Source organism: Rhineura floridana, chromosome 9, assembly GCF_030035675.1.
Source record: "Rhineura floridana isolate rRhiFlo1 chromosome 9, rRhiFlo1.hap2, whole genome shotgun sequence".
Taxonomy (NCBI): domain Eukaryota; kingdom Metazoa; phylum Chordata; class Lepidosauria; order Squamata; family Rhineuridae; genus Rhineura; species Rhineura floridana.
The window spans coordinates 95,491,769-95,512,762 of record NC_084488.1 but is presented as its reverse complement, the minus strand read 5'-3'; the positions used below and the strand labels follow the sequence as shown (position 1 = coordinate 95,512,762).

Genomic DNA, 20,994 nt, shown 5'->3' with positions numbered 1-20,994 from the left:
GAAAAACTTTTGAGATTTGCTCAGCTGTACTCAACTTTCATAATATGGTAGAGTATGATACAAGGAGATTGGAAAGGGGTCCCACTGTTTAGAGTGAACATGTAAGTTCTTTACCTGCAGTGTGAGCCCAGCTGTTCAAAGTGCATTACAGACACACATTCCAGAAAACTATATACTGGATCGGAGTAAGTCTTACCTGCACCTTTGAGCATTAGGCAGGTTGTCAGTCTCCCCCCACCACTTTTTTAAAGCAATACATATAGTTACATGCTCTCCACTTCCCTTAGGACTGCAGGGACAGGCTCCATAGGAAATGCTATCAAGGTTATTTTCCTTTGGGTGAGAGAGCATTAAAGATTTCCAATGTCTTCATTTACAAATATACAAACAGAGCATATGTGGAGGTGAACAAGCACTCCTATGAAGCAGCAAGTCCCCAGAAAGCAATGTGGGTAGCCTCCCAGCCTACAGTGATAATTTCAGCTAATTATAGCTAGTCCTCTCAGTCCTCTTGGGGCTTATCTACATGGTAGTTTACTGTGTTTGCTGCTACTCACATCTTTTAATTCGCATCGTTCTCATGATGTTATTGGCAAACAGGAGCTATCATGCAGTTTTCTTCCTGTAAATACATACGAACCCAATCTGCTGATAATACAAAAAGTGGAGAAAAATATGTCTCCACTCCACTCTACTAGTGGTTGCAGATGCTTTGCTTCAATGTTTTTAGGTGAGTGTATCATTGGGATGGGGGAGAATATCTACCAAATTGGACCTGGCACTGGCACTGAATTCGATAGTTCGCCATCCTTTCGGACCAACATCTATTTCTTGCTGCGGACCATGGCTGTAATTGGCACGGATTTTGTGCCTGTGGCTGCAAATCGGCAAGAATTTTACACTGAGGTATTTTCGTAATGCTCCGTAAATGGCGCATTTCCATTAAAAAGTCACGGTTTCACGCCCTTGTCACCTCCTTCACTTGTCAATCAATCACTTGCCAAGCCCCAGGCATTGCTAACAAGGAAAAGCAGCTTCATTTAGCCAATTTAAAACTGTATTTCATTGTACTTGCAAATACCTGTGCTGCGAAGCCTCCTGGGTTTGTTCTTTTGACCCGTTTTTCTCTGCTCTCACGCCCCCTCACTTCCCCAAATTTTAGGAACCTTAGTTTTTTACATAAATGTTCCCAATGAAACCAGTTTTGAATCTAGATCACCATAAGGGTAACGGCAACCCGTTCATAAGCCTGACAGCATTGGGCTTCAATCGGGTAACCTCCGAGCTTTTGCCTTGGAATCCGGAAAGCACTTGTTGCAACAGAAATGGGGAACTGTTCTTCTCTTCCCAGAGGGTCATTTGGGATCCACCCTTCTTTTGTAAAGAATAGATGAACAAACAACACATATACAGACAGTTAACATACACTGTAATACTTTGAGATCTCCATGGCTCCTGACATTGATAACAACATGGCCACCGGAAAAAAAATAAACCGCAGATCGAATCACCCAAAAAAGCGCACATCAGATCGAATCAGCAAGTGCAACAGCAAGTGGGAACAAAAAATGGTGCATGAGGATTAAATGACAATCAGAATGCAAGCAGATTGGAACCATGCAGTGAACCCCATCCTTAGTGTGTCAGTCGTTACTTTTTCATACCCACTATATCCTCCTTTCATTTTTATTTCCATGCCCACTATATCCTCCTTTCATTTTTATTTCCTGTGGGTTGACAAGCAACTTCTGGCTGCTCTCCTCAGTTCTGCTGGCCTTTTTTTATGTTGCTGCAAACAGCCGCAGGGGGCAGACTACTGACAGTGTTCTACAGCAATTTACTGCAACAAGCAGCCCCAAGTCTTGGCACATGAATGGTGCCTTTATTTTTTTTCTTTTCCCCTAACTTGTGCTCAAAGGTGTAATACTATTCAGAGGTTTGTACTTTCAGTTGTATGAACTCAAAATAAAAAATAATCAGCAGATTGGGTTAGTACATATTTCTAGAATGTTTAGACTAATTTTGGGTCCTCCTTTAATGGGTTGTAAATGGAGGGAGGAGTGTTGTTTCTCCACCTCTCCTTTGCCCACCATTTTTGTTTTCCCTCCAGGTTTCTTTTAAGGAATCTACTGCAACTGGTAAAATAAACTGAGCATGCTTGGTTCCCTAGCAACCAGAAGGAGTTGAAATGTAAAATTAGAGGATGTGGTCATTAGGAAACTGCATGATTGATCCTTCATAGAGGAAGGACTGCTGGTGGGAATTGAAAAGACCATATCTGTAGCTAGCATTGAGCACTCACTGCAGACAGTGCAAACAGAAAATGAAGGTAAAAACAGCATATTTAGTACAAAGTAATGCTCCCATGTGAACAAGCCCTTGCTCTTCCTCTGTTCCTTCCAAACTCTGAACCCCTTTCTCTCCCCCCCCCATAAATCTGCACTCTCCCCTTTGCTGGATGGTGTCACTTTCTCCAAACTCTGATGGATATCTCATTCAAAAAGACAAAGAGATTTCTAGCTATCAGGAAACCATCTCCTAATTATTAGCTCTGACTGTCAAAACATCAATCAACTCTCCTGTACTATGAACCAGCAATTCATAAAACAAGGGCATTTTTGATCAGAAGTTGTAACGACATATTCAGTTATATGTGCTCATCCTTCACCTTGGAAAATTCAGAAACATTAAAAAAAACAGTGACAGGGATTGGGGTAGAAGTGTATTGGATTAGTGTTAGCCAACAGACAGCTTTCACAGATGAATTTTCCCCACCTAATACTGGCCATACAAGAAACTTGCTTGAACAGTCTTTTCAGAGCTCTCTCCAGGAGAAAAAAAATTAATTTTGTACCAAATCATACCAAATCAAACATACATTTATGTACCAAATCATTCAGTGCAACTGCAGTGAAAATATTATGTCTCTCTTCATTCTTAATTAGAAATGGAAAATTTAAGTAGGACTGTGTCTGGATCTGAAGGATGTGGGTTTGGCATCTATCCCATTTTCTAAGTTCTGCAAAGGTCTCCAATGTTTAAAAAGGGGTGGGATGGATAGATTATTTTGAGGATATCATCTAGTGATTATATGGAGTTGAAACAGTTCTAGAATAAAGGATCTTTCTATGGATACTGTATTCTTTTGCTTTTCTGTTGTTGCCAGGAAAGCTCTGTGCAATGCTCCTCAATGTTCATCAGGATTTTGCATTTATTAAGGATTACTTGATACTCCACCTTTGGGTCAATGCCAAGACCAGCGAGAGCCAAGATAATTGACAGTGCAATGTTTCGCAGGGCAGCTGCCCATTTCACATTGATCTGGACTAGGGTATTAGTGAATGGGACATTCCTGATGAGAAACCCAGCAAGCAACATCCCTAAATGGAACAGAGAAAGGCATTTCACTGATTATTTATATTACAGGTGGCAAACAATATTTGTAAAGCTTTGGATAAAGTCAGATGGCTGCAGTGTTGAATCTTGTGCTAACATCTAAAATCTGTAGTAAAATCAATGCAACAAGCCAGTAGAAGAATAAAGTGCTCAAACTCCCAAACCCCGGGATAAAATTGAAGCCCTGTTTCCTGACCATGCTGGGCCCCCAATCTAAAATGCCTGCCCCACCCCACTTCTCACAACCAAGCAGTGAAGCAATCAGACTACCCCATTCCCACAATAGCTGTCACCTTCTCCCCCCCCCCATCTGTGCTTTTCACAGCTGCATGGCAGGCAGCAATTCACAGAAATGTAAAGAATAAGCTTTTCCCACCATACAGATGTTAGGGAAGCCTGTACCGACTCAATTTCTGCATGTCAGGCAGCTGGTAAAGGCATTGGAGCCTCTATCAAGCATAAAGATGACAACTCTCATTCTAACTCAGACTGTTGTAGGTCAACAGTTCTGGAAATATATACTCATCAGACTCAGGATTCAACTACATGTGATACAGCAGGAGATCCATGATTTGTTCTTTCAACCTTTTTTTTGGGGGGGGGGATGAGACCTGGAATGGAGCTGTAGCACTTGGGGAGAGTTGAATATTCCCTCTACTATCCCAGTTTAGATCCACTGGAAACTGGTATCAGCCGCAGGGAAGTGAAAGACTTTTTGCCAGTCTGCACCTAATAGCAGCTTTGGAGAGGGGAGTTAAATCAGGGAAACTGTTTTGTGGGCCAAGGTTTATTTATTTATTTAATTAATTGTTTGATTTATATCCCGCCCTTCCTCCCAGCAGGAGCCCAAGGTGGCAAAGGTTAATAAATCCCTTCTGCAGGGCTGCAGCCCTGGCCTAATTTAAGCCCTCTCCTGAGGCTGCTTGTAAATTTAAAATGATATGTACTTTGGCCCTCAGAGTGAACTCAACCAGTTTCTATGGGGAAAGGATGTGTGCTCTCATGGAGAGGAAAAACAGCCTTCCATTTTTCTGGTATAAAAACTGGGTCTGGTAGATGCTGTTCCTCCTTTTCCCATTTTTCTATTTGACAAGACACAAGGATCCCTAAGGTTGTTAGTGTTGCTGTTACTGTGCATCAGGTGGGATTAAAACTTCCCTGATATACAGATTTAGTTGAAGAAGCAGGTATATGACCAACAACATACCACCCTCGGCTGCTGCTGGGAGGAAGGCAGGATAGAAATCAAGTAATTAGATAGATAGATTAGATAGACACACAGACAGACAGATAGACAGATAGATAAAAATCCTAACAAAATTCCTCCTCACTGCTTACGTAATTCTCACTGCTTAAATTTATGTAAAGCAGAAACTTGCATAGGCATATTAAAGTAGCATCTTTTCTTAAAAACAGCTGTACGACTTTTGTCCCAGGGACCCAATCCAGCTAAGATCGAGCATTTTTAAGTTCCATCCATTTAAATGAGAGATACTTAAGCATGTGTATTCAATGGGATTTAACTGCACTTAGGTTTGGCTGGATGGGGTCACGTATAGGGTGATATAAGAATGCATATGGCCTCAACTATCTCACTGTGCTGTATCCCATCAGTCCTGCATTACTCATTTGCAAAGGAAGTGAATTAGTGATAAGAACTTTAATGATATACTGTGATGTTTCCTGGAACAAGTCGATCACCTTGCTTGTGGGCAGAACAAACCTGTTTCATATCAGCTTTGTAAACCAGTCCCAATTTCTCAGCTACAGGAGAAAATACTAAGGGCCAAACTAGATGTGGCATTTACTTTGTAGCTTGCTCTTGGGTGCAAACTTGCCCCCTCAAAATATGCTACTGTGCGGGACCCTTTTCAGACTGGAATACTTGACTATAGGGCAGATGGCTTTGTCCCTTTCCATGCACTGGATCCATATCATCCCCCCACACACACACACATACATACACATCAACCTGAAATTTACATAGAAACAAAGCTTCAATTGAAGTGAAGTGAATCCCTGCCCCCATGTAGGCACCCTCACTCATTTAGATCAGGATAAAGTGGATAAAATCCCCTACCCTCATGCTAGCAATGTTTATTTTGGGAAAAACCTAGGACTCCAGTGCTGGTAATTTTCTGGAGAAAAAAAGCTTATACTCAAGGGCAGCTACAGAGTAAACATCACATGTAGTGTTCCTCTTAAGAGTGCACTAAAGGCTACTTTTTGTGCTCTGGCAAAAAAGAAACCAAATTATAACCCCAATTATGGATTGGCCATGAGAGCAAGTGCAAAGCATCTACCCCTAGTTAAATAAGTAACAAACAAGTTTTTAAAACTCAAGTGTTTCAGTGTGGCACACATATTCATTAAAAAAGGGTTCAGGAGAGATGCACAGAGAAATTCTTAAGACTTAAAAACACTCCTTTGTAACATTTCAGTTGTCTATAGGACACAAACATGTCACTGATCTCTGAAGGAAACATCTTTAAATAAAAATGTATAATATGTAAATAATACTCCAGATATTACCAGGAGTATAAATTGACTTTGGACAAACCTGTTGTTGTCTCAGCAAATCAGGTCCATGTAATAATAAGATGATGCATGCTACTTAATAAGGTGCTACTTACCAAGAAGACGAGGGAGTGGAGGCAAACCAGGTATTTTAATTAGCTCCATAAGTTTACCACCAAGTACAGAACAAAAGAAGAGGAACAAAATTCCAAAGACACTCCCCCGAGGAAGACTGTCTTGGCCCATAACAGACCAGACTACAGCCCAGATCAGTGCTGCTGCCATCACTGGAAAAGAGCAGGTGAGAAATACTTAAGCATCATTCAGAACACTAACACACAGTTTCACAAGGAAGACAGATTTGTAGAGTATTGGAAGAAACTAAACTAAAGTTGTGTTAGCAATGCACTTTTCAGTGCCATTTTTAATGTTTTTAGGCCTTTATTTACATGTTTCACCAAATGCTGGTGTGTTCTTGTGCAATCTATAACAATGGGCTGCTTGCAAAATAGCTATGGCATCTGATATGCAACCATGCTATGGAATCCGGGCCACAGACTACTGTGATTGCTTACTGATTGTTCTGCTGAATCTAAATAGGTTTCAGAGAGGTTTCAGATCTCCTCCCACTTACTGTTAGATTTTTCAAAACTAAAATTGCCTTTGTAGCCCTTCATATTCTTGGCTCCCGCACCAGAATGCTAGCACTGAAAATTGCAGATACAGTTTTAGAACATTTCGTTCCCAACCTCACTCTGGTGGTAGAAAACTGAAGTCAAAGAACATCACTGGCATAAAGGAGCGATCATACTTATTCTTCTTTCCTTTCTTCCCATGTAATAAATATTAATTCCCACAAAATTTAAAAGCAATAAATAATATTGCCAATAGTAAAACAAGATTAATAAACAAAACCAATGAAGCTGGGATGTGCCTGAGTTCACGAAAACCTGGGAACCTCTAGAATAAAATTTCCTCAGCTCTTGGAAGAAGAGCTACCAACTTCAGCCATGCAATAATGTTGCTTTAACAGCCAGTCTTTCCCCTACATGGCCATTTCATCTAGGATCTCTAGAGATTTCATCCAGTGCCATGGGATGAATCGTTGTGTTTTCTGCAGATCAAGTTCTTTGGATCATATTCTGCACACGTTACAGAATAAGGCATCTCTGCATGTGTGCTTGTTTGTGACCCAGTGTCAAGACTGCAAAAAAATGTAGTGAGATTACAGTCTTTTTTGAGTTCACTTATGAGTGAGAACATTAAGGCCTAGCTGAAAAGCTTACAATGATGATTAAAACAATAATGGGTAAGAATGAAAGCTCAGTGAACCGAAGAGCTGAAGGAACAAAATGGAAGGGATATTAGTAATCTAGTCTCTTTGGCTGAAGAAAGAATTTAAATGGATTTTTGAAGGCTTTAGTTCAGGCTCCTAAAGATTTCACTTGATTTATCACACTTTATTTTTCCTCCAAAGAGCTCAGAACAGCTTGTACATTACTCCCACTTAGCCTCCTATCCAGCCAGGTTATTGAACCAATCCTGCTTAGCTTCAGTTGAAAAATGACGCATGTGTCTTCAGAGCATTCTCTGGGATTTGAAAAGCTGATCCACCTCTTGGGGATCTTTATAGCCCCCTGTCAATTACCCTGGGATAGTAAGCCCTGCACCTAATTAAACCTGTGATTTGTTTCCACCCTCTAGAGATGAATCAGAGGTTGAAGGTCAACATCCCCTGTCAAATCAGAGACTCATTTCAAAGTGATCATTAACACAATATTTTACTGTTAGCTGGGCCACTGGGTAGAATTCACAGTTCCATAGACCAGCACAGTGATGCCTGAATAATAGCCAGTAATTGATGGAGATGAAAATATAATGGAATAAATTATTCTGATATTTCATGCAGGCAATGGTTAATTTTTCATTTTAATTAAGTCAACCTTGGCTGTTCCAGCTTTGGAACTCCCTTCCTCTGCAAAACCCAAGTCTGAGGGTCAAACTGGATGAGACACAAAGCGTGTTCCTTGCTGTTGCATTTATTCTTCAACAGTCAAAAGCAAACACTTGGGCAGGAATGATTTTCATTTGGAACACAGTGCACAGGAAAGGTTGTTAAGCCTTCCCTCCCCAGCTGCAATCCTGATAAAATCATACCTCCCCTGCATCTGCCAGTAACAGTAGCTTCCCTTGGAGCAGATTTGGGGTGGGAATTTTGTTGGGACTGCAAAAGGTTAGCCCTGCCCCCACTTTGTAGTTCTGATTAAAATCCTCCACCCCATACCTGCGATTAACAGTTTAAGAACAACAAATACAACTACAAGTGCCATATTTAGTATTCATGACTAGTTTGGCCCTGAACGTTGCACCAAAATTTCAATCCCTGACATGGTACAGTCTCTCAGCCAAATGTACCACTTCAGGTTTCAAGGGAAGGTTGTTTCCCTCATGTCAAATCCATCCATCAATCAACATAGGAAACTGCCTTCTACTGAGTCAGATCATTGGTTCAGCTAGCCCAGTGCTCTAGGGTAGCCACTTACACATCACCAAAAAAGGAGGAGAGAGGTTTGCATAAAAAGTTCATATGCTTATTCATAGGTACAGATGCAAATTTAGAATCACTATACAGTAATGTAAATAGAAATACATCCCATCATACTGGTGAAGATGGTGATGAGGTGTCCTGTATATTCACTCAGTCTGCTATCTAGGTGCTAAGTGTTCATGGGCAACTTCAGGGTTCCTGCTTTCCCATCTTAGCGTTCTATATCTTTAAACCAGACTTAGACCGTGCAGCCCTTCAAAGAGAAGACTATCCTCTATTAAGTAAGATACATGGCCATCCTGTGGCTCTACGATTGACAGAGGTCTTTCCCAGACCTGCTCTCCGAGATCCCTTAACTGGAGATTCCAGGGACTGAATGTGGGACTTCTGCATGCAAAAGTTCTCCCACAGAGCACCTCCCACCTCACCTGTTGTTGGGCTATTAATTCCCATCAGCCCCAACCAGCATCATCAGTACTCAGGGATGACAGGAGCTACGCCACAACACCTAGAGGACACCGTATTGTCTACCATTGCACTAATGTGTAACCTCACAAGGGACACAAATTTGACATGAGGGTACTTTCAACAAACCCATTTTGCAAACACACAAACTCTCAGATGCTTCAGTTGTGTAGGAGGACGGTGCAATATCAGAGGCCAAACATTTAAACTGCTTTCCTACCCTAATTGATTAAAACCCTTTAAAAATGCACAAGTATTTCACAGCTAAGAATAAGTAGGTCATTCTTTAAATATCAGATTTCTTAGATTTTTTTTTGTATTTCAACCTATATGTTTAAATCAAGCATGGGAGTCCTGTGGTCCACACACCAAATTAGTCCTAATATAGTCCGTGAGCAGATTTTCCTCAAACCACACCCACCTGCCCCATGATGTCAGGTGTGGGGCAGGTAAAGACACAGCTGCAAAGGATCAATCAAAAGCTGTGAATTTCACTCCTAATTGTCCCTTGGCCAGCAGTCTTGTATTCAACTCCTTTTAAATTTGGCACCAAATGCAAGCCCTGCTGGGATTGGCTACACTCTAGAGTTCTCAATCCCTGTCAAAAGGGAAGTCATCACCAATCTGCTGATATAAAACCCTTTAAATATAAATGTTGGACCTTTACAACAGGTTAAAACCCCATAAAATAAATATAGCCAACAGGAAACTAAAGGGTGGCTATCTTCCCTTTTCCCTTTGTCCTTTGTTTTGTATCTGTTGTTGTAATGTGCCTTTAAGTCAATTTCAGCTTATGGCAACCCTATAAATCAGCGTTTCATGATTGGAATTGCATACCATTTGTTATAATTTCAGCAACAATGCCTTGTGGAGGGAAAGCACATATTTGTCGCAGTTTTCCTGGTGACTTTTGCACTTCCTGTACAGAGTTGTTCAGTGGAGTTGCCTCTTCTTTTTGTGCACTACCATCGATATCTTTGAAGTCCAAAAGATGAGCCTCCTGAATTAAAACAAAGAAATATTCTCAGCAACAATAACCTGTTAATTTCTACTGAGATTTTATTAGGGAGATTCAATAGCTGGATCTTCTATATGTTTTCTGAATGGAGCAAAGCCCTTCCCCCCCCCAATGTAATCTAGTTCTGAATGTGTTTTTGTGAAAGGAAGGAGAGAAATTACAGGGTTTTTTGGAGGGGTAGATGCAAAAGCTAGCACTGAATGGGGGGGGGGCTCTGCAATCTAACTGTATGAAGGGATGCCGGGGTGGTTCTCTTTGGAAGTCTGATGTGGGGCAATGGATTTGTTTGTCTCTTGAGAGTGGTTAAGCTGTCCACATCCACCTATCTCAGTCTGTATATTTATAAATAAACTCAAACATTACAAAGCACCGTAAAACTCCACTAGCGACCTCCTTCCACAGGAAATCAAACAAGGTTAAAGTGCAGTGCTCCCAGAACTTCTCAATGCATGAGAAGTTTGGGTGAATGTAACAATATGTTTGAGGATGGGCTAATGCCTAAATTAAAAATAATTGTTCTGCATTTCTTTTGATGAGATTTTAAAAAAGGTTTTTTAATATTGTGCACCCCCTGATATTTTATGAGAGGATGGTATAGAAATAATGTTATAAATAAATAAACAATATTGTTAAGGTGTGCCTGAGTCAAAATGGAGGGACAATTAGCAGCACTCCTGGAACAGATGACATTGACATTCCAGCAGCAAGCAGAACAGATTGGGAAAGATTAGGAGGACCAGCAGCAAAGGCAATGAGAGCGCCAGGAGGACTAGCAACGATTTGCAGAGAGAATGAAAAGTCTTTTTGGTGAGAAAAGGAAGGCCCCATGTGAGGAAGTGAGAACCCTGCCTGATCAGCCGCTACAAGGGATTGAGAGTGACCTGGGAGCCCAGCTGCAGAGCACCCAGACTGGGGTGGCTAAAGAGATCCAGAAAGTGGATGGGCAGCTGGAGGGCCTGGACGATGAGGAGGTGCAGTCAGTAGCGTAGAAGGAAAAAGAGGCCTTCATTGTCCAGGAGCGTGCCGGGAGGGAAGACACAAGAAAGCTGGAAGTAAATCTCCAAGAACTGAAGGAGGACAGGCTGGAAAATGAAGATGAAGAAGTCTTAGAAGAAAGAGAAGTACAGACTGGAGAAAAGAGGCTGCTCATAGATTTCTCCACTCCATGTGTGCCTGCTGTTGAAGAAGTTGTGCAGGAGGCAGAAAGGGCTTTACAGAAAGGTGAACTACGGGCTGGAGAAGAGCAGCTGCTGATGGATTTCTTCACCCCATGTATACCAGCTGTGCAAGAAGGAAAAGAACAGTGAGAAAGATTTCTTTCTGCCAACCTGGGTGGGCTAGGCCAGCTAGTACTAAAGAAGATGCCCCCAGATAAAGACTTGTGGCAGGACTTTGATTTGCAGTTTGGGGCAGGAGATGAAGTAGACTGGGCCAAGGACATTTTCCAGGGCAGCGAGTGGAAGGAAGATGGCTACAGTCTGCTGTGTGCTGATCAGAAAACAATTGTGTTCCTGGAGATGCGTCCCAAGACCCTGCAGGCAGCAGCAGGGATCAGCTTGGATTGGGAACTCCATGAAGCCCCAAGGCAAAGGGCCATGTGGGCAATTGCATGGTGTGGGGGTGGGTCTTGTACTTATGGGACTGTATACTGATTTGCTGTAGAAATTCTTCCTGATGGTGTTAGTATTGCCTTTAAAAATGTTTTTGATTTGTGTTTTTGCATGCTTATGGGGTTATGAACTGTTTAATGACATTTTAGAAATTATGCTTATAAGTTTTTGCATTGCTGTTCTATGCCTGTTAGATTTTGTGTGTGTGCAACTGTTTGGGGGGGCAAGGGTAAAATATGTGTGTTTGAGGGCTGCTGTGCTATAGTGGCAAAAGGCAGGACAAAGGAGCTCCAGTACTGAGGCTGTAATCTGGCTTAAACATTTCAGGAACTCACTATCTTGGGCACTGCCAAGTATGAGAACCGGGTAAGGGTTTGGATGCAGAACTATGACTGGGAGCTCCAGGAAAGAAGAAGCCTAAAGAGACAGTAATTGATTGAAAACTTGCTATAAAGGAATGGACTATTTAAGTACTTGTGTGCATTTCCATGTGACTCTACTATGCCTATGCTTTTGATGGTGTATATTTCAATGTGTTATTAACCTGTATCTGTTATTTCTTTATAGGAAAAGCTGATATTCTGTTGATTGTTTGCAGGTCTGGGACAGACCTTTGTCAGGGAAGGCGGTAGAGTTTGGGGGTTGAGATATATGATTTCTATGAGTCTCCTTCCAGCTTCTGATTTGGAACCCTGCACCTGGAGAAGGCTCTGCAGCTGAGGAAACTGCTCTGCTGGTCAGATGAATCTCCTTTGTTAATCTAATAGAGTGGCCAAGCGGGCTAATGGATCTGTCACGTGCCCATTAAACTGGTGAATGGGCCAGGGAGATCCTATTGTTATTGAAACTTTTCAGGAGAGCCTCCCCCCCTCCTGGGGCCAAAGCGAAGCTTGTTTTTAGTTTAGTCTGAGGAAAGGCTGGAAACTGGAGACATGTTCTCTCTCTGCTTGATGGCTTTGGGATGCCTCCTATAAACCTGATGGAAAAGCAAGATCCATTGGACTGCTGATGCTTTGAACTCCTCCATCTTATGCTCAGTATGTGCATATTTTATGCTCAGAATGTGTGTAAACAAACCATATTTCATAAAGACACCACAGCCTCCGCTGACCTTCATTCCAAAGAAACTCAACCCTGGGTAAGCACAGAGACCCCTGGAGATCTCTCGCTGCTCAGAGATTGGGAGTGGTGCGCAACAATATTAAAACCAATTATGTTTTTAGTAATTGGAACTCCACATTTTTCTTGCATCTGAATCCCTGGGGTTCTCAGGGTGCATTTGAGAGCCACAAAAAATAAAAGAATTTATAGTCCTTGTGACTGTAGACCAACCAGGAAATAGTTCAGCTTATTTATTATTTTCTGAACCAATTTCTGAAATTAGAAATCTAAAATCAAGCTCATTGCATTTCTCTAATTTTGTCTGTTGTGGTTTAATGTGGGAAGACAGAAGGAAGCATAATGTTTCACTTTTACAGCCAGTCCCTGGCAGTTCAATGGAACCCAATTCCAAGTAATTGCACCACAGCACCCTGTGTCTATTTCCTTTCAAATACCTAAACTATCAGTATATTTAAAAAAGTTCTTCTTGACAAATACCTGAGTTGTTTCTTGCACTGGATTAACCTTATTTCTCTTATATGTCGATAATGTTGCATCCTGGCTGTCTGCCACGACACCATCTGACATGCTGACCAACCTATGATTTTAAAAAATGTATTCTAATTAACAAACATTAAGGTGCCATGTATCATATGTTTTAAACCTGTTTTTCAGCAGCATTCACATTTCTTTCTATTAACTTTTATACACTCACTTCTCCCAACCAGACAGTTATTTCCGAAAGATCCAAGAAACCATGAGTGGGAGGAAAAACACTACCAGTGCCATTTTGTTTGTGCAACAGTTCATTCAGTGTTATAATAGGGAGGTTACACTGTAATCCTCATGCTTCTACTTGAGTTTAAAGTTATGTGTATGAAGTTGTGTGAATGTTTATACTTAGTAAAAGAACATCTTTGGATTTTGTTTCACTTTTCTGGTGCATTAGTCTAGCATAGCCTTGCAAATAAGCTTATAAAAGTTAGTAGCCTGCACACTTTTTATTTTTTACTGGCAGTGGCCTGGTAAGGAATTAGTAGCATGCATTTTCACGCTGGCTGCAGAGGAGGGAAGCCTCCACAGCAACACGGGTTAGTAGTCTTTGAGACTAGTGGCAAGTAAAACAAATTGACTTCTACCAAGTAGGCTAGCAGAAGAGGTACTGATCACTCCTTCCCTCTCTTGCAGTTACCAGTAGTGATTTGTCCCTCTTCTGGGGGCCTGCTTGCTCATCTGCACTGAAATCCTGGTCACTTATGGATTCCAGGCAAATGCTAGCCTCTAGCATAAAATGTAAAAACATTCCTTCCATGATCTGGAGACATAATCTGCATGGGATAGTGTACCATTGGCTCCAGTATAATTGTTTCCTGCCTCTGCCTCAGCATTTTTGATTAAGGGGAAAGCAGATTATTTGATTGACTTTTGTTTTTATAGCCTAGGTTGAACAGCATACAATAGTAATCCATTTTTGGTAGAGGTCCCCCATATACCTGTGGTGCAATAAGTGTCATAATGTGATAAAACCAATCACAGGCATGCTGGGGTATTAGTTTTCAGTGAACATAATTATCTGACGTCTCACTACAGACTGCTGCCTCAAATTGGGTTGACATAAAAAGCCCCCCCCCCCGTTTAAAAGGTTTTTTTAAAAAAATGTTACACAGGCTCCAACTGCATTTCTTGCCAAAAGGAGTATCTGGCAGAACTATAAACAAGGAGGATATACTGTGAACCTTACAGTGCATTCATACATTATTAGCCAGGTTATTGGTCAGGTTACTGTGTAAAATGACACTCACGGGTTTGTTTGACATGCAATCTAGCTCTGAAAGTTTCCAGCAGAATCCACCCATGCCCAATGCTGATTGGCTGGTCCATGTGACATCATGTTAACTGCTTATAGGGTTTTTTAAACAATCAAATGGTATATACATTTTGTTAAACAAAATTAATAAATGAAGCCACTTTCTAATGCCTCAGAGTAATTTTTCAACTTTTAAAACTGAAGTTTTTTTTCTTTTAAAAAGATGCTCTAGAAACATTTAACTGGATAAATTTGCAAGGCACTTGAAAAAATAAAAAGGCACCTTATAACAGCCCACCGTAGCATGATGGAAGAGGCAAAGAGAAAATGGCAATCAGTACTGGATTCAGAGGCAAAGCTGCCCCACAGTGGAAAAGGTACACCCAACTCCTCTTTATACAGATATGCACATACGTTTTACAAAGGAAAATGAAAGCACATGCTTGCCACTGCCTTTGGCCAGGGGGCCACAAGCCACTGGGAAGTTGCCCCCCTTGCCTCCTGTCAGAAAGAGCAGCTGTAGAGAACTTTGCTTCCCCCTGCCTACCAGAAAGAATACTTGGCTCCATTATGTTGTGTGTGTGTGTTTGGGGTATTTTTGGATTATTACAGTGTTGTAAACTGCCTTGAGAATCATTCAGTTGAATATTCAGTTGAGTATAAATCTTCTAAATAAATAAATCCTTTAAGGATGCAGTTACATTGAAAAATGTTTGCTACATGAAATCTGTAAATAAAAGAATGACAACAATAATGGTTTATGTAGGAGAATTTGGTACTGTAAAACCTTTCCCATTATTAAAACCAACATACACTTTGTGTGCACATTTGATAGTGTGTCTTTAAACATGAAGTTAAATAGCATTAAATAGTAATTATGAGGTTGTCTCTTGGAACATGTCTTAAATTTGATTCAGTAGATGTATTAGCATCTTACATTAAAATTAGCATCTTATGTTAACACTGTGCATATATTTCTTGGGGTTTTCCCCTACAAAATGAATTTTTGAAGATGCTCTTCAACTTAGTTTGCTTGAACTGTGTCTGAGCCAAGATCTTCTTTCCTTCTCATTTGTGCAAAACAAATATTATTTTATTCGTTAAAGTAATTTTGGTTTGGGAATTGATTTGAAGGGATCTAAAAGGAAAAAGCGAAAATTTGTTGGCTTGATGTTTGGAGCTCAGATCCCATTTGTTTTTTGTTCTAACCTTGATCAAATCACTTGCCTCTCAGCCTCAGCAGCTCATTTCTTGAAAAATTGACATTGTGACATCATATATAGAGTCCAAAAAGCAATTTGGTATTTGGGGCTCAGACCTTACTTTTGTGTGTATTCAGACAGCCTAAACAAGTTACTTGTTCCCATCCAGGCCAGCACTTTGCTTCCAAGAGAGGCCCACAAAATGTTGCTGGGAAGTTTACAGTGCAGCATAAAGGCAATAATCTTCCTCTGTTTATCCCCAGCAGCTGATAGCAAGAGGCATATTTTCTCTGAATGTGGAGGTTCCATTTAGGTCTCAAGGCTTATAGGTAGAACTCAGCATACGTGATAAGCTTAGGGTGTGTGACTCTAGGACACTAGTTTCCAAACTTTTATCCCCACAGACCATTTGAAAATTGCTGAAGGTCTTGGCGAACCACTTCATAATTTGTCTGCCTGTTGTAGGAATTGCAATGAGCTGTGCTAGATGCTGTACGATTTTAATTGTATTCTTTGCTTCTTTCATTTCTTATGTACTGTATTTTATTGTATTACAATTTGAATTCCATAGAATTCAGGCCAATAACCCATCTAGTCCAGCATCCTGTTTTCACAGTGGCCAACTAGATGCCCATGGGAAGCCTGCAAGCAGGATCTGAGTGCAACAGCACTCTCCCCACCTGCAGTTTTTGGCAACTGGTATTCAGAAGCAGGCTGCCTCCGTGCTGTGGAGGCAGTGAATTGCCATCGTGGCTAGTAGCCATTGATAGCCATATCCTCCATCTATTTGTATAATCCTCTTTTAAAGCCATCCAAGTTGGCAGCCATCACTGTAGTTTAACTATGCTCTGTGTGAAGAAGTACTTTATTTTGTCTGTTCTGAACCTTTCAATATTCAGCTTCATTGGATGTCCACGAGTTCTAATGTTATCAGAGACAGAGAAAAACTTTCCTCTATCCACTTTCTTCATGCCATGCATAATTTTATACAGTAGTCGTCACCTCTTAATCGCCTTTTCTCTAAAAAGCCCCAAATGCTGCAATCTGCCAAGATTAGCCCCCAAACATGCACTTACTAGGGTTGCCATGTTCTTGGCCTGAGACTGATCCTGTATCTTTAGGAGTAGAGAAAGTCAGCCAAGTGCAGGTGTTCTTGCAACACTGTAATGGGAAAAACCACAAGGTGGAATTCTCCCTTCCCCCTGCACAACTTTTAAAGATACAGAAGTCTTCTGTATCTTTAAAAGTTGTGCAGGGAAGGAAGAATTCCACCTTGTGGTTTTTCCCATTAGTGTTGCAAGAACACCTGCACTTGGCTGACTTTCTCTACTCCTAAAGATACAGGATCAGTCTCAGGCCAGGAACCTAGCAACCCTAGTGCTTACTGACACTAAGGCTGCTGCAATTTAAACATACTTACTAGAGTGTAAATTCACTGAACTCATGGTGACTAATCTGCAATCCTAATCTTGCTTACCTAGATGGGAGTAGGCCCTATTGAATTCAGTAGGGTTTACTTCTGAGTAGACATGGTTAGGATTGTGCTATTACTTCTGAGTAAACATGTTTAAGCTTGCATTATATGGCTGCATTTCTATAGGTGCATTTACTTAGGAGTAAATCCCAATGAATTCAGTGAAGCTTACTTCCAAGGAGAGAGGTTAAGGATTGGGCTACAGACCTCAGTCCTATCCATGCTTATGTGGGAGCTTAAGGGAACTTACTCCCAAGTAAACATTCACAAGAGTGCAACCAAACAGTGCAATCCTAAACATGTTTATCTATCAGTCCTGTTGATTTACTACAGTCCTCAATCCTATCCATTTACTTGGGTGTAAACCCCTGAGATTAGGGGCCTGACTTCTGAAAAGCATGTTCAGGATTGCAGTTAGATAGGATGCTGATGCCCATTTACCTGTGAGCAAATCCTCCTAACTTCAGTGGGACCTACTTCCAAGTAACCTTGTTTAGGATTGGGCTATAGTGCTCAGTCCTCTCGGCACTTACATGAGAGTAATCCCCAGTGAACTCATTGGAGTTACTCTTAAGTAACCATTAATCGGACCAAGCACCAACACGTTTTCCATCTCAAGAAGTGGGACTGCGCTATAGTGAGTCAGTTCAACAGTGCATCAATGTAAGCGTGCATATGATTATTGCATTTATACTCGGTCTTTCCTCCCAGGCGCTCAAAGCGGCGTAGATGGTTCTCGTCCCTCCCCATTTTAGACCCACAACAACCCTGTGAGGTAGGTTCGCCTGAGAGGTAGTGACAGGCCCAAGGTCATATTCACGGCCAAGTGGGGATTTGAACCCTGATGTCCCAGGTCCTAGTCCAACAAACCCTACCTAACATCGGAAAGCCACCGCAGAAGCGGCTGGTCCCCTGCCGAGGTTAAGAGGAAACGGAGGGCTTGGATGAACCGACAAGTTTGCAAGCGGGCGGCTGAGGCTGGTTTACATGCTCAGGCAGGAGTCCGCTACCCTACGGAGCGACGCTGACAAGTCTCTCTCTCCGACTGGTTTCAGCAGCAGATCACAGACAGCCGGCTCGGAGGCGCCCGTTTCTCTCCGGTTCCTTGCCCTGTCCTCCTTTGTCAAGCCGAGGCCACGGCGGTGCGAATAACGGTCCCTCTCGACCTTCGGCATGGGAGGGAGCGCCTGGAAAAAGAGCGCCGGTAGGCAGGAGAGCGAGCGAGCGACGAACTATGGAAGGCGCGAAGCAGCAGTAAGGACGTAGGTGGAAGGACATTTCGCTTAGCAGTTTGTGAGGAGAGGAAGGCGGGATTTCAGTTTGGTTTGTTATGAGAGGAGTTTCTCAGGGAACCACAAGCAGGCGAGAACACGGCCTACTTTTCTCCGCTTCACGGGAGCTGCTTGCTGTACCTACACAGGGGCGCTGAAATGAGAGGCAGCTACTTTTCAGTAGCAATGCGTTATACTTGCTTTCTTCTTTAATTTTTCAGTTTTAAAGTTATTTATTCCATCATTATTTACATATTTTGTACATCGTATGTAAAATAACTCACCCATCATTAATAACCAAATTGCATCAAGAACTTTAAAACGTAGAATATTATTTACTATGAAAACATGTAATCCGATATTCAACAAATGAAAAAAAATTCTTGTATTAGCCAGCTTTTCTCATCCTTCTGGAAATTGTACTAGAAGTGTGAGTTTAGGGTATACACAGTATCCCCTCTTCAGGAGTTTGGCTTCCACACGGGAGGGCAAAAGTGTGTAGGACAATGTGGTGGAGGCTCCAGGTGTGCTGCCTGGTGACAGAAGCAGGTAGTCAACCTGGTGTCCTCCAGACGTTGTTGGACTCTGTGATGTTCCTATATTAATGTATATATGGTAAGTGTTGTTGTTTTAGAAGATACATGGTAAGTGGAGTGAAAGAGGGGGAGTGAATGGGCAATAGAATGCTTGATGATTGGCTGAATGTTTAAAATGGCTGACAGTATAAATGAAAGGATGACAGGTAAATCTGGGTGAATGTGAGGTGGTGAATTGTGGAATCTGGGGGAGAAGAGAAAGAGTGGATTGCTTGGTGGGGTTTGAGAGAGTTGTTTGCCAGGAAAGAGTGAAGAAGGAGGGGGGTGGAGTTCGGATTAGTATTGAGTAAAACCATATGCTTATGTGCCTTAAGAAGAAATCTTGTTAATCTTGTTAGCTTTGTTATCTTTAATAAATACTTAATTTGGTTTACCAAAGGCCTGATCCTTGGCTGGAGTTTCACAGACCAGAAGGGAGGGTAAGGTAATGACCAAGGCTGAAAGGGAACTGTAACAAATGGTGGCAGCGGTGAAGAGAGTAACAATACCAGTATTCAGAGTCTCTGGGAATACTAGTATTGGGACGTTACTGGTGGTTGCCTAGCAGGGGGATCTGTTGAGATCTGTGCTAGAGCGGATAGGTAAACCATAAGAGAGTGCGGTCCGGACTGGTGGAGTCCCTGGTGGTGCCTAGAGACAGGCAGTAACCATGAGCAGGTAGGAACCTGACAGGGAGAGCCAGGGAAGGACGCATCACAGACTCCCATCAGCCTCAACCAGCTTGGTCCATTGTCAGGGATGATGGGAATTGCCCTGCTCAGTTGAAAGGCCAAACTCATCCATTATCCTGTTTGCACAGTGGCCACCTAGATGCTTATGGAAGACCACAAGCAAGACGAGCATGGTGGGGTTGGGGGTGGCATTCCCCCCTCCCCGTCATCTACACAGTGTTTGCCCTCATGTCCAGGCTGAACCCTTGAAGAGGGCTAATGCATCCCAACCCTTATTCAGCTGCTCTTTTATCTTTGGGCCTTGTGTTGTCTTCCATTTGTAAGCCACTTCTGCAGTAATGACACCTAGTTTCCTTATAGGCCCTAAATCCTCAACATGCCCTAGTAGCAACCTTAATGGTGTTAATGGTAACTCACACATTGTAATTCTCTCAATAATTTCAAGTCTTCTTCCAAAACCGTTTGCATTTGCTTCCGACATCTGAAAATTGTCTGCTTTTGGTGCGGCACATTGTCAACATACATAATCTGCTGAGATTTATTTTTATTTTAAAGGAGTCTGGTGCCAATTATACAAAACTTTGGAATGGTTTTTACTTAGATGTTTAGATTGAGGTTTTTAACTTATTAAAAAATGCTCTCCATTTTCATTAATGCGTCTTTTATTTCTTTACCTCCCTCCCTCACACACCTACCCACACCTCTTAGCTCAAACCTTCTCCCAGCAGGATAAGCCGGCATAGTTATTGGCTTGTGTGGAAAAGTTTGCACTGTGCATTTTCTTGTGCCCACTTTGTATAAAATTTGTTTTGCTAACTTAAGAATATGGAGGAAATCTTGTTCCAGTTAGTTAAATTCATGAAAAACAAAACAATGCATAGGCATATTACACACACACTGAGGCATACACATCCACAGTGTCCTTGTGACGCCCTTCCCTGGCTCTCCCTGTCAGGTTCCTACCTGCTCGTGGCTACTGCCTGTCACTAGGCACCACCAGGGACTCCACCAGTCCGGACTGTCCTTTTTTATGGTTTCTCTCCCCGCTCTAGCACAGATCTCAACAGATCCCCCTGCTAGGCAACCACCAGTCACGTCCTAATACCAGTATTCCCAGAGACTCTGAATACTTGTATTGTTATTCTCTTCACCGCTGCCACCATTTGTTACAGTTTCCCTTCAGCTTTGGTCATTACCTTACCCTCCCTTCTGGTCTGTGAAACCCCAGCCAAGGATCAGGCCTTTGGTAAACCAAATTAAGTATTTATTAAAGATAACAAAGATAACAAGATTTCTTCATAAGGCACATAAGCATATG

General features: G+C 41.9%; 1 protein-coding gene across 1 annotated transcript in view; it reads right to left on the bottom strand.

Annotated features, from left to right (window-relative positions):
• The window catches only part of LOC133364591 (sodium/hydrogen exchanger 9B2-like), a 42,965-nt gene extending 24,599 nt beyond the window's left edge, over positions 1–18,366 (bottom strand). The window contains exons 1-5 of the mRNA XM_061585525.1: positions 18,014–18,366; positions 13,154–13,253; positions 9,764–9,926; positions 6,030–6,200; positions 3,238–3,380 (exon numbers count right to left, since the gene is read on the bottom strand). Coding sequence (XP_061441509.1) covers positions 3,238–3,380; positions 6,030–6,200; positions 9,764–9,926; positions 13,154–13,243 — 567 coding nt within the window. The 5' untranslated portion in view covers positions 13,244–13,253; positions 18,014–18,366. The remainder of the gene's footprint in view (positions 1–3,237; positions 3,381–6,029; positions 6,201–9,763; positions 9,927–13,153; positions 13,254–18,013) is intronic.
• Between the last annotated feature and the right edge of the window lie 2,628 nt (positions 18,367–20,994).